This window comes from Thermobia domestica, chromosome 17 (genome assembly GCF_964235325.1).
Source record: "Thermobia domestica chromosome 17, izTheDome1.hap1.1, whole genome shotgun sequence".
Lineage (NCBI taxonomy): Eukaryota > Metazoa > Arthropoda > Insecta > Zygentoma > Lepismatidae > Thermobia > Thermobia domestica.
Window position 1 is genome coordinate 95,349,072 of NC_137470.1, and position 26,267 is coordinate 95,375,338.

Below are 26,267 nucleotides of genomic sequence, written 5' to 3' on the forward strand. Positions count from 1 at the left end.
CTTACGCGCGTATCATAGTTTACAATATGGTCACGTGCGGGAAGTATGTCAAACACGGACAGGATACAAACACGTGCTTCTCGAAAGAAGCGCTGACCGATAGCCAATCATCCGAGGACTGGCGGAGTAATACCATTCTGCAATGTTTACTTCTGGATCAGAAGGTTCGTTGAATGGACTTTATATATAATCTACTCATGCGGAACATGTCAGATGTGGGATACTTTCCCATCTTGTTTGTCAAAATCTCAGAACAACATAAAAAAAATTAAATGAAATATTTGAGTTTAACGTCGCACGGTTAGGCTCGTTAGGCTAAGGAAGACGATGATTAAAGCAAGTGAATGATAATAGAAGAATTTGTGGAATGAAAAGTGGGACAAAACGGGAGTACCCTGAGAAAACCCACGGACACGATCTTGTCCACCACAAACTTACTTGGCCGGGGATCGAAACAATGAGGACCCCATGCACCAGAGGAAGCGCTCTACCACTGAGCCACCGTGTCCCACAACAAAAACATAAGAAAATTAGAAGTTACTAGGAAACATTTTAAGAAGCAATACCTTTCAAGGGTAAAAATCACTGCCCGAAGATCATCTTTTAATAACCTCATGAGCAGAATAGACTGATATGTCCCTTTCCTATATGATCTTTTAAAACCATATCCGCTATCCGTCATCCGTCATTCGTTTTGTTATCAGTCATCCGGATAAGTTTCTAGCCGATATCCGAATAAAAAATTATCCGGATATGGCCATTTCTACCACAAACAGCATGAAAATCGGACTTCAGTTAGAAATTCTAGACCCAAATGAAATCCGTGAGTTTTTAAATCACCTTGTGTATATATATATATATATATATATATATTGGATAGGTAGATATATATACAGGGAGTAGACGAAAAGATCTAAAAACACTTCATACAGGACACGTAAGTTTGGCCCTCCACTGTACAACACGTGTTGCGTTTGCCGATCGCTTTTTGTTTTCAATGTATCATGTGGACCTTCCTCTTCCGTCAACAGTAACCAGGTCACCTGTGAGTGTCGTGGTGTGAAAGTGGTGCGGTAAAATGGGTGACCTGACAGACTTCCAAAGAGACATGATCGTTGGTGCCCGTCTGGTTGAAGCTTCAGTGGCAACAGTGGCGAACATTGTGGAGGTATCGAAAGGCACTGTGTCCAATGTCACGAGGGCATACACAATTCATGGGCAAACGACGTCTGCAAAGCACAACAATGGTCGAAAGACAATCCTGTCAGATAGGGACCGGAGGGCATTAAAACGGATTGTAGCAGCTAAAAAGAAGACCACTGCAATGAAAATTATGCTTGAACTCAATTCCGGCCTACAGAACCCGGTTTCATCGAAAACAGTGAGACGGGAACTTCATAAAATGAAAATTCATGGCAGAGCCGCTATCGCCAAACCCCTGGTCACACCAGTAAATGCGAAGAGGCTTAGCCAGTGGTGCAAGGACCACGAGGCGTGGACTCATGAGCAGTGGACACACATAATGTGGTCCGATGAATCGACCTTCACCTTGTTTCCAACAACCGGTCGTGTTTACGTATGGAGAACACCGTCACAGGCCTATGATACAGACTGTCTGCTCCCAACTGTAAAGCATGGGGGTGGTTTTGTTACAGTATGGGCAGTGATATCGTGGTTTTCCGCAGGTCCCATCATAGCCCTGCATGGAATGATGAATGCTAAGGCGTATGAGGCCATTTTGGGGGACCAGGTTCTACCCATGGCCCAATAATTGTTCCCTGATGGTGATGACATCTACGAAGCTGATTTGGCACCATGTGATGCTGCAAAAACGGTGAAATCACGGTTTGAGGAGCATGACAAGGTCACACCTCCCCTGGATCCCACAATCACCAGATCTGAACATCATTGAGCTATTGTGGTCTGAGTTAGAAAGGGGTGTTCGGTCTCATTACTCTCCATCAGCATCTTTTAAGGAACTAGAGCAGGTTTTGGAGGAACAATGGTAGAAAATTCCACACACCACGATTCGGGAGTTGTATGCGTCCATTCCACGTCGGATCCAAGCTGTTTTGAACGCAAAAGGAGGCCCCGCACCATACTAGGTATGATTTTCACACTTTTGCAAACGTTTTAGATTTTTTTGTCCAACCCCCCTATATATATATATATATATATAAAATCTGGAATTAATTATGTCGAATATATTGGAGTTAGTTTGTTCGAACCTAACTCAACCTCCTCCCTAATCAAATGTCTTCAGTATTGCGTTTCTAACTATTAAAAAAAGACACTTGTTCAAAACTTGCAAGAGCACTGTAATGATTACCCATGAGGTTCAAAGCAACAGGAAAAAATGTCTCTCTAATGAGGATACCATTAATAAGTAATAAAACAGAATGAGCACAAAGGGGCCGCGGTGGCTCAGTGGTAGAACGTTCACCTCTGGTGCATGGGGCTCCGGGTTCAAACCCTGCTCCCGCCAAGTGAACTTTGTGGTGGACAAACACCGTGTGCGTGGGTTTCCTCGGGGTTTTCCCGTTTCCTCTTACTTTCTTCATTCCACCATTTTATTCATTGCTCATCATCACTGTCTCCTTTAACCTAGCCGGCATAACGTGGAACGTAAAACTTAAAAAAAAAAAAAAAAAAAAAAAAAAAAAAAAAACTGAGCACAGCACTAATATTTCTACTTACCTATAAACAAGTTGACCTGCATTTGATACAAAGACGCATAATTGAAGAACCAGATGAAAGCGAGAAGTCCACAAAACCATGGTACACCATGACACGATACCTGGCAGGAAACACATTAATTATGTTACATGTTTAAGCTTATTAAAAAAAAAAAAAAAAAAAAAAAAAAAAATACAAATAATACATGGTAGTATATATAAATCAAACCCTGAAAGCATAGAGCATTTTGGAATTCGATGTTTGTCACCCCGGAGTCTACCAAGTCTGTAATTCAAAATTTTCCATTAGTATTCACAATTCAAACAAAATTAAAATACACGTCGATCTGCAATTTTTTGGTTGTTATTCATATTTGAGTCAATCCATTCTGAGTGATCAAGCATGTGCCGCTCTACCTTTTCAAAAAAAAATCTAATTTTTTCATGAATCTTTATTCTATATCAGGGTACTTCAAAACCACAATTAATTATTTTTTACAACATCCCATGGAGACGCAGCGGCTGCCGCCATTTTTCTTTTTCTCTTTTTTTTTTTCATTTTAGGCGTTTACGTTGTTTTGAATATCTCAGCATGTATTTATCCTACCAAATTGAAAATTGCTGGACGTTTCCAACTTGTGCAGAGCTAAAACTTCGATTTCTTAACATTTTTGCCTAAAACCACTTGAAAGGGGTGAAATCAGGGCCTACAGTAGCAACATTTTTTTGGACATTTAAGACATATTTGAGAAGAGGAAACAACTGACATAGAGGTTTGAATTAGTGTGTGTATGTAGTACGCGATCATAAGTTTATACACACAAATTTTCAGACCTGTAGCTGCTCCCAAAGGCCTGAAAAAAAATTTCTGAAGTTGGAGAATTATGCCAATTTAGCATGTTTCACTGTCCAATATCTCCAATGGGCCTGGATTTTAAAAAAAACCTGAAATTTTGGAAATAATTAGTCCTTTAGTATACCATAACACACAACACAGAAGGGGGTTTTGTGTTTTTAAGCAGAAGGGGGTCAAAGTATTAAGTAATGTCATACTCTAGGTGGTGTTTTGTTCACAAATTCAACTGGAAATTCGTTGTTGTGAAGTAAAATAAAGTAGGATGAATGGTTAATGTAGTCAAGGCTCTCAAGCTCGTTTCTTTCCTCTAGTTGTAACACTGTCCCACCACACCCACAGCAGTACAGGTGAAGAAGCTATCAGCAGAAGACGAGACAAGTCAAAATGCACACTTGACAAAAAGTACTCATTGTTCTTGCTGTTTGCTATATAAATGATATTCAGTCCTATTGATTCTTGTTTTAACTCTCAACTCATGTAGGAGACTGTTTCCTTTCGTTCAATCTTCATTCCGCAGTCGATGTTCACAGCGACAGCGAGTAAGTGTTCACTGACTTGGGAGTTTGGCTACAGGCATATAATTTGAAGTACTCACCAATTACCTCTATAAAAAATATTGCGGAAGTACCGCAGGATTCTGAAACTTGGATTTTTGGATAAGGCAAATATTAGTTCCTACGTAAAGTCTTGACCCGATTACGATAGGTCACATAGTATTGGAGATATGAATAATGGAATTCATTTTTTCATGTTTTCGGTAGCCTATAACTGCGAAAGGAAGCATTTGTGCACCCAAGTTGGTCTGTACTTTTTGTCTTATCTTGGTGTCAGGAATCACCTCCTAAAAGGTGTCGGAGTTGTTTTGAAACACCATGTATACGTATATATTTATTCGTGTCACCCTGTAACCTGTACAATAATTACAATGTACTTTCTTTTCTGAATGAATATATGAAAAACGTTATCTCCTGAAAATTTTCAGTAGTTCTTTTAACGAGATGCTTCAGTAAAACTTTGGAATATTAGATAATCAAGTCTAGTTATTTATATATGACGAGAGTATGTAAATGTAGACACAAGTCCCACTTATATGTGATAGAACTATGTAAATGTAGAAAAACTAATAAAGCTGAGAAAATAATTTATTATAAGTATGAAACTGCTGGAACTCCGACATTGATTTTCTGTGATCAAAGGTGAATTCTAAGGAAAATGTACATTAAATTTTTCTAACGCGTGTCTTTTCCGGAAATGGAGAATTGTTAAATTTTTACTTTATTAACCTATTTTTTCAAGTGACGTCTATTACGAATAAAGTTTAGGGTACAGCAACAATGCAGTAACAACGAACAAGCAAAACAGTTTTACACGAATACGAAAATTTTCAGTTTCGAAAATTTCCGGAAAATTTTCATCACTAAACATCGAACTAAAGCATACAGAAGTAAGTTGCCTTTAAAGCAGTTAAAAACTCAGATTAATCGACGGATAATGATTTTCTTCAGATCGTATGCAAGTCACAAATGAGTTATAATATGTTTTTAAAATTTTAAATACTGACATCCTTAGACTTTATTAATACACTAAGTTATGTTCGGTTTAAGTATTTAACTACAGCTAAGTTGCCATTCTCCAAGAATCTTGTAGCTTCATTAAAAAATCTTGCAACCCCATCTTTCTATTTAAAGTTTACACAGTTACAACTTTCTGAAAGCAAGAAATACATCTCCACCCATGCAGCACTACATTCTAGTGGACAAATAGTGGACCTCTTCATTAAAAACGTGTATTTTGGCGCGCTTCCCCTTCCCGTCCAAAAGAATCCGCTGTTTCGGAAGCGGAAAATTTTTATTTATTTATTTATTTATTTTTTCTTTATATCAGCGGGAGGGTGATAGCTGGTAGCTAGCAAGACGACCCTGAAAGTTGAACATGGTTTGACTCCTTGCAAGATGAAAAAAAAAAAAAAATGTTGTATGTCCCTTTCAAGACTATGTTTACATGAAGAAATATTGTAGGGTTGTAAGATTTTTTTTTTTTTTTTTTTAATGACAGTTACAAGAGTCTTGCAGCATGGCAACCTAGCTGAAGAAAGAAAAAGAAATATAGTTAAAACGAAACAGACATACGGTTAAACTAGCGTCTCACATCTGTAACACATACAAACATTGCAGCCACCTTCCAGACTGTTATTTCACAAGATTACTCCAACGAAGGCACGTTGAACTGTGGAGTTTCTATAAGCATTTCCAGTTGCTTTGCGTTTATCAGTCTTGGCCTTTTTTTTTTTAATATACTCTTAAAATTCTACTGTTGAAGATCTCGTGCATAGACAATTTATGAACCTACAGGGTTAGTCAAAATTATGTTAACACTAAATGTTCATACTGCGTGGAAGCAAAAATACTGTATTCTATTAAAATGTATTGTTTTGTAAGATGTATTTTTGGTATGTCAGTGTCTTGTATTGTTTTGTAACATCTTCAATCTCTTTCGTTTCAGTTGACACACAATGACTGATCGTTTAACTCTGGAGCAAAGGAGATTTGTAGCAAGCCTAATTGAAGTGTACGGTTCACCTACTCTGGTCCGTGAAAAGTTTACACAACGATTTGCACGTGATCCACTAAGCCGTTTAACACTGTACCGCATCTACAATAAGTTTGTGGCTACAGGATCGGCAGCAGACAACCATAGAGGCAATACAGAACGTCGAAGATCAGGCCGATGTGAACAAAACATTGTTGTTTTACAGCAAGCTGTGTTGCGTAGTCCTTCGATGCAGTTTGGAAACAGATATATCTCAAAAAACAGTGTGGCACATCTTGAAACTCGACCTTGGAATGAGACCGTACCACATCCAAGTCACTCAAGCTTTAACATTGGCGCAGAAGCGTAAGCGGGTGGAATGTTGTCAGATTTTAGCTGAAACGACTAATATCCAGCAAGATAATGTGAATATAATGGGATTCAGCAATGAAGCCAGTTTACACATCAGTGGGTTTGTGAACCGATATAACACGATTTTCTGGGCCACCGAAAACCCACGGGTCATTCAGGAACATGAATGTGACTCCCCCAAAGTAAATGTTTGGTGCGCTTTGACCACCGCTGGAGTCATTGGACCCTACTTCTTTGACACACAAACAATAACAGCAGACGTGTATTTACAGATGTTAAAGCAGTACACCTTTGGTGAACTGCCACTAAAAATTCGCAGTGCAGGATATTTCCAACAAGATGACGCTCCACCGAACTGGGCCCAAACTTTAGAGACTATCTCAATGATACGTTTTCCAGTCGATTGTTTGGTCGTGATGGACCATTGCGCTGGCCTCCACAATCCCCTGACTTAACACCATGCGATTTCTGGTTATGAGCCATGGTAAAAGAGCGCGTTTACACTACGAAAGTTCGCGACATTAATTACCTAAAGGACTGTATACGGGATGTGATACCATGCATTCCTGTGAAATGTGTGCACGTGCTTTAAATGAAACTGTTTGTCGTTGGTTTTTATGTGCTGAACGTAATGCTGAACAGGTTGAAGCGAATTCAGAGTGAGTTCGAATGTATTTAGCACTTACAGTAGGTATATTATATTGGAGACATTCACTTGCAGTATATCATATCACAGATATTCTTTCGTGTATAGATGTATGTACAGATTGAATACATTATTTTTTTCCCATTCAAAGTTAACATAATTTTCACGAACCCTGTAATATGATCATTAATAAGTTTATATGTAAGTATAACTTCATTAAACAACACAACTGGTTTTATAAAGACAGAAAAAAGTCCTTATATAGTGAAATCTGTGTATGCTGGCCACAACCGGTTCCATTGAAAAGTGGCCAACTTACAGAAAACAAGTATGATCGGTGTATTTTTTGAATAGATTTCCAGTATTACTTGATTGTAAAATTTTAATAAGCAATAGTACGACAGCTACTTTCAAATAATGTACAATATTACCTTTCGAAAAATAGCGAATCAGTTATTAGTAACAGATTTATTCAAGGTGATTCATTCCAGACGTGTTTCTTTTATTCTTTCTGGCACATAGGTACATTCTAATTTTGTAATTAACTATCTCTTGTTAATGAGCTACAAGTATCTCCCTCGAAGGAAAAGGTGTTTTGAGAAAATCTTAAGAAAATTCATATGTCAAAACTTCCTCTACATTTCGACAAGCCAGGTCCCAATAGTTGACAATTGAGATGGCTACCTTTAACCTTGACAATTTTGCGGAATTACTAATGCTCCCCACTGATAAAAGAAGCCGATGGTTTTACCAAAATAAATAGGGCAAACAAATACTGTACGTACAACCATTTCCTGAATTCCTGTACGTGTTTTTTCTTATACACATCCTCCTTCACCACCCCTTTATCAGGGTAGTGTTCTGTCTATTGACCTCCAAGAACAAATCGTAGGAACCCATACTTCTTTGTCTCCAGTCACACATACAAAACATCTCCCTCTCATATTGGAATACAAAAGAGTTTAAAAAATAACAAAACGGTATTTTGCGTGGCGAAGATACGCAGGTAAATTTATCATTATCATCATAGGATAAACATTGCTTCGATGCGGCCAAATTCCAAGATAGGCAGGTGGCCAACTTACAGAGTAATAAGTAACGAGTGTCTTACGGGAAAATGCAGGTTCAAGACGAACCAGGCTAAGATGAGCAGGTGGCCAAGTTGGCAGATTTTACTGTACAATCAAAATCCCACCGAAATTCAGCGATTGTATTTGTAACTATCCAAATGAACACTTTAGTGACTGGGTCTGCTATGTCTACCAGGTCTACTATGTAATGTTATAGTTTTTCATACTGTATGCGAAGGTGATTGATTGATTGGGAGAGGATAATGGGTACATCAGAACAGTGACTATTTCTCCCTGCCACAATTAAGACAACTCACAATATTGTGTAAAAATGTATTAACTGCTTAGCAGAGATTTAATGAAGGCACTTTTTCATATAGGGTAAATGAAGGGATGTTCGCTATGCTTGGAAATTCGCCGTAGTTGTGGCTTTTGTAATCGCAAATAAACTACGAGTTGGAAACACTCACTTACGCCGTTAAAAAATCAAATAACATATACCGGTACTTTGTTTGCACTGACATCTGTAGCGTGGTAAGCAAACTAGCAAGTAAGCAGTAACTAGCTAATGCGCAGTTCCGTCAAAACAGTCGACACACAGTAGTACGTTGGAAATTCTCATTTTTTATAAGGTAAGAATTATATTCAGTCTTGGTAATTATTGATATCGTAATCTTAAATTGTAATAATGTTGTGGAAAGATTTGCTTTGGAAAGCGTGCGTGTTCAAGTAAGCAAATGTGTTTTCTTTCGACTACGCATTTGCAGGTAAGTTCGTCATAGTAATGTACAATGTGGCAAATTTGGAATTTATGGCGAATGTGAAAGTCTAGAAATTCGTCTGCTGTTCTTTTAACTCGGAGGAATACGTGTACGGTGACAAAATCCAGTAACAGGCAAGGTGTGGGGAAACTGGACTTCGATGATAACAACAGTGGGCCTACAATTTTAAGGAGTGAACAATACGAAGACATAAACCAAAGTGCAGTGGTTCTCAGCAACTAGAATGTAGTGGAATAAAGAAGAAAGTGGGGAAAGCTAAACGGATCAAGTCAACATTTTGGGGTGACTGTGGAGATGATTACTTCAATTCCAAAGGTTAAAAAAAAAAAAAAAAAAAAAAAAAAAAAAGTGGATTAGTACCAATGTTTAATTTGGCTAAATTAGTTTCATGTGGACTGCGCGAAGGTTCACTAAAACGGTGTGGTTTGTGGACAATTTGCTATAATGGTAACGCACTTGTTTTCGATTCAGAATCTGGCTAAAAGAGCGTTTGTTAAAGTCGTATATATTTGTGGATCTACGCTTACCTTTGTAATATGTTCCAATTGTATCCTTTGAAACATGGTACTTATACATGTTTGTATTTTTCAGTAGTTTTTTTCTTTTTTCAAATTTTCTATGGTGATTATGGTTCTTTTACGCTTTGCTGTCTTTGGCAATTGCTTTTGCACATAGGCCTACATACACTCCAAGAAAAGATAACATGATATATATGCTATATGACGATTTTCCCAGTATGTGATAGGATGTTCGCCACTTTTCCACATTTTCGTTATTTTTAATATTACGGCATAAGTAACACGGTGTTAATTCTATTTTCCTAATAATCTACAATGACTACTTTATAAATTAACAGACAAATTCTGACCAAAGCATATATTAACTAATAAATAATAGCGTTACAGTTTCGGCAAATTAACTTTGCCTTCATCAGACTACTTTATGTATAGTATAAATTTGGCCCTTCTCCCTTAATTCGTTTAGAAGACAAAAAATAAATGGCATTTTGGTAGCGAACTTGCCTTCAGTTACCCTATATAAGTTCATGCGTATGTGTGCCTGCGGACATATGTGTATTAATGAGTTGAGTTGGACTGATTTTCGGTTTAACGTCTCCTTCAGCACCGAGGGTATATGAGACGGGACCTACTGATTAACGTGCAATCCGAACCACAAGAGCTACCACCGGGAATCGAACGCGGGTCTCCCACGTCAAAGGCGCGTACGGTAACCGCTTAGCCAGGAAGGAGCTTATATGTGTATTAATGTCACCATTAATGTCACGTCATAAATAATCTAAAGAGAGCAAAAGTCATTAGCTAACTACTACGTGTATGAAACGTCACCTGTATTGATAATAAATGATTTTGATGTGTATTTCTTGGGATTATTTATTGATTTATAAATGTTTCAGATACAGATCAATGTCCACTTTACACTGAAACAATGTAACAATTAATGTAATGTTACCATTATAGTTGTCCAATTAATCCTCAAAGATGTACACTCTGCGACAAAATGTAACAGTATACGACGTATTATATATGGGTCTGGACCTTACACCAAATAACATATGCTGTCTTCTTTTGTTGATAACTGTACAAAATCAATGTGCTCTTTCATTTCCGGACAAAGAAAACTTATCATAATCAGAATATAAATTGAATTTTCTCTAATGAATTGAACATTATTGTAACGAAATTATAAGAGTTGAGTTAGTTTTTTTTTTTTTATCATATTGTAAAAAAATATACAGATGGTGATAAGAAAAATGGAAACACCTGTAGTTGGCAACACGTCAGATGTATGGGTTGGCGGTGGTGTCGTGGCGCCCGCAGCGCCGGACCGCTGGTGGTGGTGTGTTAGGTCGGTCTCCATACTACGTCAGGCTTAGTGGAACAGCAGTGTCCAGTGGCTGCAGCAGACGGAGGTAGTGTAAAATGGGAAACCTCTCAGATTTTCAAAGAGAGCAAATTGTTGGTGCGCGGTTATGTGGAGTGTGTGTGACGGCAGGGGCTACTGTGTTAGGTGTGTCGCGTGGGACAGTGTCGAAGGTGATGACAGCCTACACAACACACGGGAAAACCACATAGGGGAAGCGGAACAGTGGGCGGAAGAAAATCATGAGTGACAGGTCACGCCGGGTATTAAAGCGTATTGTCACGCAGAACCGTCGTGCCACTGCGGAGCAAGTGACGGAGGAACTCAATCAGCACCTCCCCCACCCTGTTTCGACAATCACAGTCCGCCGCGAATTACATGACATGAACTTACGGGGTCGTGTTGCACGGGCCAAACCGCTCATCAGGGACCATAACGCTTTCGCACGCCGCAAATGGTGCCGCGACCATGCAACTTGGACCGTTGAGGACTGGAAATGTGTGATATGGTCGGATGAGTCATCCTTCACCCTATTCCCAACCACGGGCCGTGTTTATGTGTGGAGAACGCCCAAAGAAGCTTATGATCTGCAGTCTCCGCCCAACTGTGAAATATGGGGGCGGTTCGGTGATGCTGTGGGCCGCCATATCATGGTTTTCATTGGGTCCTGTGGTCACACTTAGTTGACGAATCACTGCCAACGATTATGTCCCAATTTTAGGAGACCACTTGCATCCTATGGTCCGGATGTTGTTCCCGGACAATGACGCCATCTTCCAGGATGGTAGTGCACATATTCACACAGCTGGCGTTGTTGCAGCGTGGTTTGAGGAACATCGGGATGAAGTTCAACACCTCCCCTGGCCCGGCCCATCCCCAAATCTCAACATAATTGAACATCTGTGGTCCGTCTTGGAAACACAACTCCGGCGACGATTTCCACCTCCATCCTCTCTCACAGAACTGGCTATGCCCTGCACGAGGAATGGTGTAAAATTCCACTTGCTACCATTCACGACCTCTATGCCTCCATCCCACGTCACATCAAGGCTGTTTTGAAGGCGAAAGGTGGCCCGACACCATATTAATCTGGTAAGTTGCAATTTCGTTCAGATGTTTCCATTTATCTGATCACCATCTGTATACCAAAAAGTTTTATTCTTAGTCAAATAACCAACATTGTTTTCTCTGTTAAAACCAGGGGCGTAGCCAGAGTTCTGAGTTTGGGGGGGCCATATTTTTTAAATGGAATAACCCATATTTTATATATATATATATATATATATATATATATATATATATATATATATATATATAGAGAGAGAGAGAGAGAGAGAGAGAGAGAGAGAGAGAGAGAGAGTGTACTCAGGATAATTCGCGGAAAATATCGTCTGGAAAACTCACCAATAGATTGTCCTAAATTAAACTTTAACTATTCTTTCGGGGGTTAGAAATGTGAACCTCTCCTGCGAAATGCGATAATGAAACAATAATTTAAAAATTATGTATGAATAATGTTTACTTATGCAAGGACATTATAAAACGCAATCTATATATATAAAAGAGAACGCACAAAATCCTTTGTCCGCTCATCACGCTAATACGGCTGAACCGATTTCTTTCATTTTTGGGGGGTTGTTAGGATTTGGACCCTAGATGGTTTTTATCATATCACTTTAATTTTCAATTACCAGTGTCTTGAGATAATTGACCAATCAGGTGTCAATACGTACAAAAAATCCTTTGTCCGCTCATCACGCTAATACGGCTGAACCGATTTCTTTCATTTTTGGGGGGTTGTTAGGATGTGGACCCTAGATGGTTTTTATCATATCACTTTAATTTTCAATTACCAGTGTCTTGAGATAATTGACCATTCAGGTGTCCATACGTACAAATCCTTTGTTATTAGTTCATCACTAGCAGCGTTCACCCCGCTTCGCTGCGGTCACCCCGGAACGCAATAAACTTTGTTACTTAGATAATTTTTACTTTTTCGCTTTCAAGTGATTTATAGCGCCTGTCAGTTATGTTAACCCGCCGAGTCACAGGGTCATGCGGGTTGCATATAAATACGTTTATTTTTATACCTATGATGAACTAATAACAAAGGATTTGTACGTATGGACACCTGAATGGTCAATTATCTCAAGACACTGGTAATTGAAAATTAAAGTGATATGATAAAAACCATCTAGGGTCCACATCCTAACAACCCCCCAAAAATGAAAGAAATCGGTTCACCCGTATTAGCGTGATGAGCGGACAAAGGATTTTTTTTACGTATTCACACCTGATTGGTCAATTATCTCAAGACACTGGTAATTGAAAATTAAAGTGATATGATAAAAACCATCTAGGGTCCAAATCCTAACAACCCCCCAAAAATGAAAGAAATCGGTTCAGCCGTATTAGCGTGATGAGCGGACAAAGGATTTTGTGCGTTCTCTTTTATATATATAGATAGGTATAAAAATAAACGTATTTATATGCAACCCGCATGACCCTGTGACTCGGCGGGTTAACATAACTGACAGGCGCTATAAATCACTTGAAAGCGAAAAAGTAAAAATTATCTAAGTAACAAAGTTTATTGCGTTCCGGGATGACCGCAGCGAAGCGGGGCGGGTTGGGGTGACCGCAGCGAAGCGGGGCGGGTTAACATAAATGACAGGCGATATAATGTTAACATTAGTGCAATCTTCTATGGTTTTTATCATATCACTTGAAAGCGAAAAAGTAAAAATTATCTAAGTAACAAAGTTTATTGCGTTCCGGGGTGACCGCAGCGAAGCGGGGTGAACGCTGCTAGTACTTCATACAAACAGTTTTTGATACATTTACACATACCTTTTTGGCTTGTACCTTTATATATTTTGTAGCTTGAGAAAATAGTTACAAATAATATAGTAACAGACGTTCACTACCCAAAAAATGCTATGAGTTCCATGAGGCTACCTAAACTGAACACACAGACTATCAAGACGTATATTTTAGTGTTAAAATGTAATATTCTACGTAGTTGAAGAAACATTATATACTAGACTAATAAACTTCAATATAATTTCAACTAGCTATCATGTACATTTAATAAGCATTCACAAACTTTAGCATGTTTTTCAAAGATCCTGACTTCCTTTATACATTATACGGTAAACAATTACGGTCACATTTACTGACCAATTACCGTCAATTCTGGCTGCCAACCGATTACCCTAAAATTTACAGTATTACTGTAAAATTCATGGTTATAGGCAACAAAAAGGCCGTATGTATGCCCTATTACCATAACTTTAATACTAATACCGTAAATTTTAGGGTACTCGGTTGGCAACCAGAATTGATGGTAATCGGTCAATAAATGTGAACGTAATTGTTATAGTGTAGTACATTTTATTGTTCACAAAATCGTTAACGTCTTCCGTGCGTCTCAAACATAAATCAATATCCAAGAAGCCTACAATTACTTGAACTTCCGTGAACATAAAAAAATCTAATCAACGAAGTTCTATAATAAAATAATAACTGGTCAAATATTGGCCTAATGTTACAACACTATTTGTTTATGTGTCAACGTTTTGCCACACTGTATTTACAAATTACTTGCTGAACAGAAACTGTGACGCCTATGCAACGACTTTGCGAATATATCAATAATTTCATGCTTAGAGGAGATCTCTTGTTCTATTTTAAGTGCGGCTGACGCTGATGTTCTATCCTAACCAGACTTACAACTAAGATATGATTTGAACCTTTTATGCACGCTCAAAGAACACTGACAAGAAGCTGATGAAACAGGTAGCATCAAGGCTATTTCCACCAAATTCGTAGTTGGAGGAAAATTTGCTTGGGCAGAGCAGCATGCAGGTCCGAGATAGTTGTAATTCCTTCTTCATAAGAGATTCTACATATTTTTTATAACAATGAATTCATGTTCAGGAAAATCTATTTCGAATTGCGTAGCAGACTCTTCCGTTGCCTCCTTCATCAAGAACAGTTTTGATTTAGGATGACACGCTTGAATGCCACGAATTACAGATATATTTTCCTTACAGAATCGTCTGTCAAACTTGTTCGCAATGTTGTCAACCACTGGATATAGGAGTTCTGTACGAAAATTCTCTTCAGTATAACCCTGTGTTCTTTTCTTCGGAACACTACCCGAAACCAGAAAATCTTTTATAGTACTTTTATCTCGCTTTTCTCTGCTCTTTGGTTGATTAAAACATTCTACACAATTTTGTTTGACAAACTCCTATGCTTTAGTGTAGAGACGCAATGAATGTTCCTCTGTTCTAAGTTTTTTTATGGCTTCAACAACCTTACAAATAAGTAGCTGAGCGTTTGCTAGGGTAATATCTTCTTCTTGTAGAAAATTATTCAGGCCACTAGTAATTCCCAAGATCTTACTAAAAATAATCAAGCATGAAACAGTTGCAAATGATTTCAGTTTGTTCGCAATACCCTCAGCTTCAGTAGTCTTCTTAGCATCCTTTCCCTCTAATGCAAAGATTATATCTCCATCATTCTTTTTCATAGCGTTCAGTGAATGAACGTGTGAAGCGCAACGAATGCCTGAAAGACCAGGTATACTGGACTGTTCCAAACCTAACGCTGTCTGAGCCTGCTGTATTCGTTTATGAGATTTTACGATGGAGAAATAATTATGTAAAATCTGCAATAAATAATAATAATAATAAAAAAAAAGTATTTGCTTTTTCGAACGAACACACTTCTACAATAAATTTAAATGATGTGCATTGCAATGGATATACAGTGCGATTGGATGACTTCCGAAATTACTCTTGCACACCACCTATGTGGCCTCACATAAATCTCCGCCCATCGTAAGCTTGCCCAATGCATTTTGAGTCTTTATTAACACCTACCGGTACCAAAGCCAAAATTTCGATTAATTGTTTTCGATATGTATTCAGCATTTACCTCATAAAGTTTAACAAATTTCAAAAAGTGCTCTATCGGTTTAGGATTTTTCACATATCTCACACAAACACTAAGTTGTTCGGAAACATTAACATCTCGTGTTTCACAGCCATAACACTGAATTTTCCAGCGGCACTTACAATAACATTGATGATTTCCTCACCGCAGCACAAGATAAATTCATTTTGAATTTCTGGGGATAAATAAATGATATTTCCTGGCGCTGTATAATTCTTTAAAAAAGAGTCAAAACGTCGTAACAACTCGAATATTTGTAAGAAATTCCCTTGCCTCGGAAAGCCAATCCCTATCGACCCAAATGGATCACAATCACCACTATACGCTTTTAGCACTCTCGATTGGTAGTGTTTCTTCCCTAGTTGCGTGGTTTTGCAGATTTAAGACATCTCCAGTTTCTTTGGACTTCTGAAAGCAGTCATTCACATGAATGTTTTGCTGTGAGATGCTAGCAACTTCCTTATCAATGCTGTCCAAATGAATATTTTCCTAAGCAACAACACGCACTTTATCAGTTTCGCTGCAGGTACTCACCAATTGCTTATCACTTTTTACGTGTGAAATAAAATATCCAGATTTTATAAATATCTCTATATTTAACTTAATTTCCAGAATACATGTAGCCCTATAGCAAACTTAACACTGCGCATTCCACGTTCAGTAAGAAAATAGATTCTTCCCCGCTCAGCCACAGTTGCCAGCTCCAGCACAGGTAGGGTATAAATAGTTTACATATTCTATCCTCCTCTGTTTTGCCAGAATCGCTATTAAATATAATAAAAATAAGAAAGTAAATCTACACTCAATACCTTTTCGTAAAACAGTTGAGTTGAGTTAATTTTAGTTTAGCGTCCCTTTCAGCAGCGAGGCTATATGAGACGTGGAAATACTGATTAACGTGGAATCCGAACCACATGAGCTCCCGCCGGGAATCGAACCCAGGTCCCCTACGCCAAAGGCGCGTACGCTTCTCGTAAAACAATTAAAATATAAGATACTATGTTGAGAAACCCAGCAATATTGGAGAGGTATTCTCCTAGCCTTTGAGTCGAATCGACTTTATTTATTTATTTATTTTTTAGGCGGTTATAGAAAGTGCATTCGTATAGCTTTTTAGCCTTAGTACTTCAAGGTGACTATAAGGCTGTAATCACTCTAAGGGCTGGAAGAACCTCGCAATGTTAACGAAGATGACGGTGTAGAAGTCATTACCGTTCACTTCTAACGTTTAAGAAATACCTATAAATGAATTTTTTTAAAATCTTTTCTTAGAAGTATGAATAATTTCGGTTTACTATGGATATTTTTTTCATTTATTGTCGGATAAAAACAATTTGTAACATATAATTTTAAATACATATTTGGGGGGCCAAGCCAAGATTTGGGGAGGCCGGTGCCCCCCTCCCCCTTAGCTATGTCCCTGGTTAAAATTAGCAACTATATGTAAAAAAAAATATGTGTATAAGATAATACTTAATTAAGTGAAAGAGGAATTTAAAAAAAAAATAATAAACAGTAACACTTATCGTAAACTAATGAGGTTCTCCGGCAGTCACGTAGCGTGAAGAGTAATTAGGAGAACAAACACAGCTGTTATGGAGAACCTCAGGGTCTAATTGACGAAAATTATAACATATAAAAAGGTAAGGAAGAGATCCAGTCATTGCCAGGAATCAACCAATAACTCACCTTGTAATTATTCAAGTCTTAATCCAACGATTGCTGGACAACATGGGTGGACAATCACTATTCTTACAGCAAGTTGTATTTTTCATTTTGTATATCAAAGGCTAATCAAAGCTCAGCAGATTGGTTTCCCAAATAAAAACAGAAAATTATTTTGTATCCTTAGTCTTTTAGTTCATGAAAACAAAGCCTTGCTTCTTATAGTTTAAAAAAAAAAATCTATTGATAGACATTATTCTTAAATTAATTTGATATCTAACAGGTAAAAATACTTAACTACCGAAAATAAATACTCAAAAACCTTAACCACCTCACTATTTAAACATTATGAACTTGTTGTCACTTATATACATTTTTTTGTTTTAGTAGTATGTTTATGCGCGTGCAGTCACTTGGATAAGGGAATAACGAAATTTTGAAATATATAAACGAAAGATGATTCTGGTAACAGCAGAAAAGATAAGAAACTCCACTGTCCATCCAATACAACATGCAGAATGGATTAATGCTCTGTTTGAAGAGAAAGGAGAGAGGTTGCGAAAATGAAGATTTCGATTAGAGGACTCAGAGCATAATTAGAACGGAAATTGTGCCAATGAAGAAAATAAAAAATGAAATCTTTGAGTTTTACGTCCCACGGTTATGCCGGTTAGGCTAAAGGCTGGTGATGATGAGTAATGAATGAAATGGTGGAATGAGGAAAGTGGGAGGAAACGGGAGAACCCCGAGAAAACCCACGCACACGGTGTTTGTCCACCACAAAGTTTACTTGGCGAGGGCTGGGATCGAACCCGGGACCCCAAGCACCAGAGGTGAACGCTCTACCACTGAGCCACCGCGGCCCCGTGCCAATGAAGAAAAGAAAAAAAACTCAAATAAGATGATTTAGGACAACCAATGTTCACCCACCCAGAAGAAAAAAAAACAATATAAAAAACGAGAACACTGCTCGTCTATTATGGAGTTCCTTAATTGCTGAATAAACACACTTTCCAATTGTACATCAAGGATCGAAAATAAAAGAAGTTCAAAGGCATGCACGTGATGCAGAGCAAAGACTTTCCATTCACCGCATCTACTAACGTGCTAGTACGTTAGTTTTCGTTTGATACTTTTAGTTTGCACGTCATTTTACAACAGAAGTAAACAACTTGTCTAAAAGACCAATTGGTAGTAAATTGCATAATTGAACAAGTTGATAAAATAGTATAAGACTCGAGTTGATATGCTCCGTTGCTCACATATCTTTGTTTGTTACCATAAGAAGCATCAGCATTTTAGTTTCCAAAGAACGGAGGAGTGATGAAAGATTTCAAAATATAACACGGCAGTTGCATATTTCCAGTATTTCCAGTGTACTGCTAGAAATATGTGCAGTATATATATGTTACAGCGTATATTATATATATATATATATATATATATATATATATATATATATATATATATATAAACATGAGTGCCTCATAGGACTCTATGCTGTAACATTTACCAGTCTGTAAAATAAGTTGAAAAGTCTACCTCAACACTGTAACAAAAATAGCGTACAGAAACTAATGCACTAAACTGGAAGCAAAAGAAAAAGAACGAGAAGGCGTACGAGTTTTCTGGATGTTATTTCATCCAGAATGCCTGTCGCAATATAATCTGCACTTAATGACCCTCTGTGAGTGTGTTTATGTTTTTCTTCACCTAACTCACTGTATTAGACCAGATCTTCTTACTGTTGAGTTTCTCACAGCTTGAAAATGCCTCCATGGGCAGAAACAGCATCATAACACGATCCACAGGGAAACCAAACTGTATTCGTACAAGTTTCCGATAAGACACTGTTATATTATGAACAGGTCTTATAAACAATATCCACTGTTATATTATGAACAAGTCTTATATTATAAACACTATCCATCTTCATTCTCGAACTAAGTAGATTTTAGGTTTTGGCTAGCTATCCTTTTCACCACATACACTGAGACGATGGATGTAAAAGAGAATTTTTACTTTTCTCAAATAATACACAATTTCGAATATAAAAATGAAATGAAATCTTTGAGTTTTACGTCACACGGTTGTGCCGGCTAGGCTAAAGGAGACTGTGATGATGAGAAATGAATAAAAATGGTGGAATGAAGATAATGGGAGGAGACGGGAGAATCCCGAGAAAACCCACACACACGGTGTTTGTCCACCACAAAGTTATCTTGGCGCGAGCTGAAATCGAACCGAGGATCCCATGCACCAGAAGTGAACATTCTACGACTGACCCAGCGCGGACCCGAATTTCGAATATACTTTCAGTATTTCCAGTTTCAATACAGATTTCCGGTAAATTTTAAGTACTTCAAGTATCAGTAGACATCTTGTATGGTGATCTCGTACTTAGATAGTACTAGAAAACAACGTGATCAATGCTTTTCAGATGATGTTCATTAATGAGTAATATGTCGGTTCATGAAATATGAAACAAGAATTATATTTTCTCTCCCATCACTTCTCAGTATCAACTAATCAAACGTCAACCTAGCCCAAATGTCAACATTTTCTCCTCACATCACAAGAAAGTAATTTCAACCTTTGTATGTATCGTGTTAGCATTGGTACCAACCACACGTAACACTTCATCACAGAATATAAAACAAAAAAGATAAGTTCCTGTGTTGAAGTACTCTTGCACCCTCTACGATTATTGCAAACAATTTACGAAACAAGATCTAGAAAGTTACTAATTACTACTAGGCACTTACTTCAAGCATTTTGTAATGAATTTGGAGTGAACGACATGGTAGGAACTTGTTCATCAGGTTACAAAATTGATCCGTGAGTGCCACATCTGCAGCTAGCAAAGCTTTCAACGGTGCTGGGATATTTCGAGCGCCTCCCATCTTGCTATGTTCACCAGATGACTGCAAGAAAGTATGATTATTACTATTATTAACGTTTCACAAAATTATTTATAGGAAACAATACTATAGAGAATGATCTAATAATTTAGACGTTATTTACTGAAAGAAACTTCCGGAGTTCTTTCCCAGTCTACATTTACCAGCGATGTTGGAATTTTCCCCAGCCCAAAAGTGGGTATTTTTTTCTAAGCCCACAATAAAACAAAAATTTTAAAAAATCCCCAAAAATATACTTCAAAACCTTAATGAAATTATAACCACAGTTTGCAATCATGTTTCTCAGTACACGTCTAGTTTCAGAATTTGCTTTAAATACATATTTAGCACGACACACCACAGAATACCACTGAAAAAAAATATATGTTTTAGAATCATGCATAACGAATTTTGTTCGCACTCCATCAAATTCGCAGCAACAGTGTTAAACTGTAATCTATAACTGTAATGCGACTACCTTCTCGGCAAGGTTCTAGATTACTGGTTCCCCTTCCCTGGATGCGGGTCAGTGATACAGATGATCCAGAAGAGCCGAAAAACTGTACTGAGACCAGATGACCAGACCTGATTATTAGATGACCATAATACACTTTTTTGGATCTTCCGGGTCACCTATACCACTAACCCCCTAACTCCCTCCCCGCCCCCCTCCCAACAACAACACAATTTTCCATAAAAGTATAGCAAGACAACCTTCGACTATTTAAAAGATCCTGAAGTATTATTATTTTACAAAAAAGTTAAATACTTCTTCAAAGCATATAGGGGGCAAGCCCCCCCCCCCTAATCTCCCCGACAACAATAAACATTTCTACACACGTATGGTGCAAAACTCTCTAATCCAAAAAACTAACATATTCTTATTTAAAAAACGTAGGAGTGTTAATGATGTGATTCACTAGTGTTGTTCCATAAACAGAAATGGTGGAAGAACGACAACATGAAGTTTTGACTTGTCAAAACGATTAATGTAATTCATAATAAATAGTGTTCACAGTAACTAAAGAAACCGCATTATCGCAAGCAAGAAGGAGCATGTATCAAGTAAGCAAATAATTCTATTTATGAAAAATATAGGGGGACCAGTAATCTAGAACCTTCCCTACATTCTCTTTGTTTTTGTAGTACATACTCGAGTATTAGTTCAAACAAATAATAAAATGCCTTTCTTTCACGTTTCAGTTAATTTCAAATGAAAAGTTTCCTCTTAAAAAAAGGAGATTACTAAAGATATATCTCTATTTTCTCAATACTACATTTGGATAATTACATACATACAAACGAAGAAAGCGGCATTACAAAGAAACAAAATGACAATGATATTTCTCTTATGACAATGGATATTCATTCATTCGTTCTTTCTGTATTCATCCATTTGGTACATTATCAGCCACAGACCAGTATATGGGACTTGTCAAATAATATTAAAATATTTGAATATAATTGATATATTAATTTTACAAAGTATCACCCAAATATTCATAAATGTCATAATACATTTTGTTAGGTAAAAAAACTGAACAGTTCATGTTTGAATTTTGGGATAGTTTTGAAATCCTTCAAGTCGGGAGCTTATTATATAATTAGTGGACATAGGAAGAACACTTCGTTTGGTTCACGTATGTATAGTTTTGATATGATGTAAATATGTTGCTCTTTTGTCGTGTGTTGTATGAATGTATATCGTTAACATGAAAACTACTTTCTGTAGACGAAAAATAGTAACACTGAAATAGGAAGCTCCCCAGAAAATTACTCCATAATTTAACAAGGATTGAAACTTACCAGAGTATAACAGCAGCAGGGTTGGCAAAAACCATGGTTTTTATTGAAAAAAAACAAAAAACCTGGTTCTTTTGGTTTTAAACCAGTTTTTTTTTTTGGGGGGGGGGTTAAATAATTTACTCTATGTATTATATTAGATATGGACAGAAATTAGTTTGCTTCGCCTTGGTGTTAATACGCAACAACAAGGTTATGTTGGAAGGGGCCACAGCGTAATCCAAATCGCTTCTCGGCTTCATCCAAGAAAAATTGCCAATATCGACATGAATCCGGGACTAATTGGTCACAAATGCGATTGCCGACTCACTCACGAAGGACTCCTGATAAAAATACATTGTACTGATCTTTACATAGGCCTAGTTGTTAATATAATTGCGAAGAGTCATTTCAGAAGGACAAAAAGATAAATAGTTACACAAGTAAAGACATTATAGAATTACACATAAATCGGGAAACTCCCGTCATAGCCATTGGGAAAATCATGTTATTACTTTAAATGTATTTGTATATAAAATTTTAAGGTCAACGTATCATAATCACTACGCTAAATCTGAGGTATTACATTACAAATTTGGTATGTAGATATCATCAATAAAATTAAAACAAAGTCAAATCCAAGCTGATGTTGGAAGCTGCGTAGGCAGTTGATAAATTTTGCCAATTACTATCAATATATTTAAGCAACGTTGGCTTCTTTATAAAACAACAGGCATTCAGGCAGTAGAAATATATAATTTGGTTTCGTTTCGTATGTTTAGGCTTAACATCCTTATGAAATACCAAGGTTATCACGGAGAAGACTCGCTTAAAGGGACACCTCGAATCGCTACTTGGTTTACACTTGAAAAATGGGTTGTGGTTCGACCGAGAATTGAACACGGGACCCCTTGATTAAAAGGTGAAAAGTACATAAACGTAATGCAGATGGTTTCATATGTGGAGACGTCACCATGAAGTTCACACGATTTAAAGCATTTTTCGTTCTTTTTTTGTTTGGTTTAAACCAGTTGTTTTTTTTTTTTTTTTTTTTTTTTGAAAAAAGAAAAAAAAACAGCTGGTTTAAACCAGCCAACCCTGAACAACAGCAAGGTTTCTTTTGTTACAGAACCACGTAGTCTATAAATCACGGAACAGATACGGCTTAATTTGTTATTTAGATAAGTAATATGCGCATCCCATGTAAGTTTATTGCTTATTCTAACTCCTAAAAAATTTAGTGGACTTTGAATAGTCTACAAAAGTTGAATTTATCACAGTGGGAAGTACTATTCGAGGTGTACATGAGTAATGAAAAAATAGTGCTTTTGTTTAAGAATGACGTATTTCCGCCACTATCTGATGTTCATTTGCTTCCGATGGGTTCTAAAGACGTGAGGTACATATGAAATTTATAATGGTTAGTTTTTGTATTCACTTACTATAGTGAGAGAAACACGTGCAACTCTTCTGTAATTTCCTGAAAGAGGAAACTCTAAAGAACAACTAGATCAAAAATAAGTAATGGAAAGAAACATATTTATATGAAAATAAACTGAAACATTCATCTCCTATGCTTTGTTTACCTAGCAGACGTATTGTCTGGAAGGGAAACTGTGTTTTAGATTCTTGCGCTTTGGTTGAGAGTGGAAGTGAAAAAATCACTTAATTCATCCATTACAAATACACAAATCAGACTTTTTTTCTTTTTTTAAATAATATCACAATTTGAATCAAAGACACCACAAACGCTTCATTTAAAATAAAAGATGCGAGTCACCGCACTAAACTTTCTCGCTCTAATTTATTAAACTAAATCATGTTATGTTGCAGTTATTATGAAAAATAAACACAATATTTCGAAAAACTTCGTTAGTTCGAACAAAATTCAGTCCCAAAAGTAAACTACCGTTTGTGCACTTTATTATGAGACATGATCTATGCCTGAATTAGGTTATTAATGAAATATTTGCTTATATCAACAACAGCCTGTAAGTCGCATCTGAGGATACTGCAAACATGAAAACTACCCTTATGGTATTTTCCTGGGAAGCGATTTGCGCAACATTATAGCGTTATAGATTAAGTATAATCAAAATTACCTGAATTGTTTGAGAAAACCATTCAAAATATAAAGTTCGCTTCCAATAATAAAATATCCCTTGGGATTCAACCACAAGAAATTTCTTACACCGTATTTCAGGATTACTAATGACATATGAACAAAATTGCCTGTGTCGTTTCTGAGAAAACTGCCCGAGAGAAATTTACCCCAAAGGATAATCTCTACCCTTTGTGATTTTTTTTTTTTTTTTTTTTTTTTTTTTTTTTTTTTTTTTTTTTTACGGCAAATGAGTTATACAATATTGTCAAGTTACTAATGAAACATTTATTTATCAAATTTGAAGAAAATCGTCAGATGTTCCTGAGAAGGTCGTTCGACAAAAACTCACCAGAAAGAGTAAACTACCTCTCGATGATTTTAGCAATTCTTCTTGGGGTATCAGCCAGGTGAGGGTATTGACATCCTACGTTTCAAATGCTGACATCACATTCATCTTCATGGATTGTAATGAAGAGACGGGAGATGTGTGCATGTATATATGGTGACTAACTAGGAGCAGAGCTGTGAATGGGGACTTGTGATTAGCTGAGGGAAATGCTGTCTTCTAACCGGGATCTGACAATGGGTTTCAACCCAGTCCTTTGTGGTCGATCCTTTTCAGGAACGAAAACATTCAACAAAGTCATTTCTCGTAGCCACAAAAACAGCCAATCAGGAGCCAGCACCTTTAGCCAATCAGAAGCTAACATTTCCCTCAGCCAATCAGACGTCAGCATTTCCCTCAGCCAATCACAAGCCCCCATTCATAGCTCTTCCCCCAAGTAGTCACTATATATATATATATATATGCACACATCTCCGCTCTATTCATTACAATCCCTGAAGATGAATGTGATGTCTGCATTCGAAACGTCGGATGTCAATACCTTCACCTAGCTGATAGCTCGAAAAGAATTGCTAAAATCACATCGCCAGGAAAAAATTCCATTCTTTCTCCCTTTCGAAGATTATTTTACCGACAAATGAGTTATAGTACATTATCGGATTACTACTGAAACATTTATTTATGAAGCATGAACAAAATCATCTGTTGTTTTCGAGAAAATCGTCCCAGGAAAACTCACCACCAAGACCGAAGAACTATGTAAGGGTTCTTTCAGAACAAATTAATTATGCCATATCAGGTTACTAATGAAATATTTATTCATGAAATATGTGGAAAATCGCCTTAATAATTTTTGAGAAAATTGTCCGAAAGAACACATCCCTAAGATAAGCTACTCCTTGTGGATCTTTTCAGAATAAATTAGTTACGCCTTATTGTCAGGTTATTAATGGAATATTGATTTATGAGTTATCAAGAGAATCGCATGAGTCGTTTTTAAGAAGGTAGTCTGAGAAAAACTTACCCCCAAGAGTAAAGTATGCCATGTAGGTTTTTCTAGAAAGATTACTTGTACTATACTATACGAATGTTAATGAAACATTGATTTGTGAAATATAAACAAAATCGTTGGAGCCATTTTCGAGAAAATCGCACGTTTTGATTTTTATCCTTCGCTAATTATCCTTATTTTTTAGGGTAGGTAGAAAATTCGAAAAGTTTCATAGACGATCTTAGTTTAGAATTCAGTCTCGATACGCTGAATGGTATGGCTCCTAGATGAGTGACAATCTTTACATCGGAACGGATGGACAAAGAGTTTTACGGAATGTAATGGACAGGAAACGTGTAAATCAATTGAAATCTTGATATTTTTTTTCACAATCACGACACTTTCTTTCATTTTATCGTCACTCGAAAGTAAAAAAGGAAATTACTAAAGATCTATCTCTATTTTCTGAACACTACAGTTAGATGATTTTAGACACACACACACACACACACAAAAAAAAAAAAAAAAAAAGAAAAGAAAGGGAAAAGAAAAGAAAAATAGTTGTATTACAAAGATGATCGGGAAACTCCCGAATTTTTCTAGCTTATCTGACAGAGTATGTAACGAATCTACGATTACCTGTGTTACAAAGGTCTTTTACTCGTAAAATCTACTAAAAGAAAGCAAAGTGATAATTAGATATAAG

The 26,267-nt window shown here is 37.0% G+C and overlaps 1 protein-coding gene across 2 annotated transcripts in view; it reads right to left on the bottom strand.

Annotated features, from left to right (window-relative positions):
• Positions 1–26,267, bottom strand: part of LOC145673905 (polyisoprenoid diphosphate/phosphate phosphohydrolase PLPP6-like) — a 61,303-nt gene that overhangs the window by 19,997 nt on the left and 15,039 nt on the right. For both annotated transcript variants that reach the window (XM_081743714.1, XM_081743715.1), the window contains exons 2-3: positions 20,204–20,362; positions 2,698–2,797 (exon numbers count right to left, since the gene is read on the bottom strand). In XM_081743714.1, coding sequence (XP_081599840.1) covers positions 2,698–2,797; positions 20,204–20,362 — 259 coding nt within the window. The remainder of the gene's footprint in view (positions 1–2,697; positions 2,798–20,203; positions 20,363–26,267) is intronic.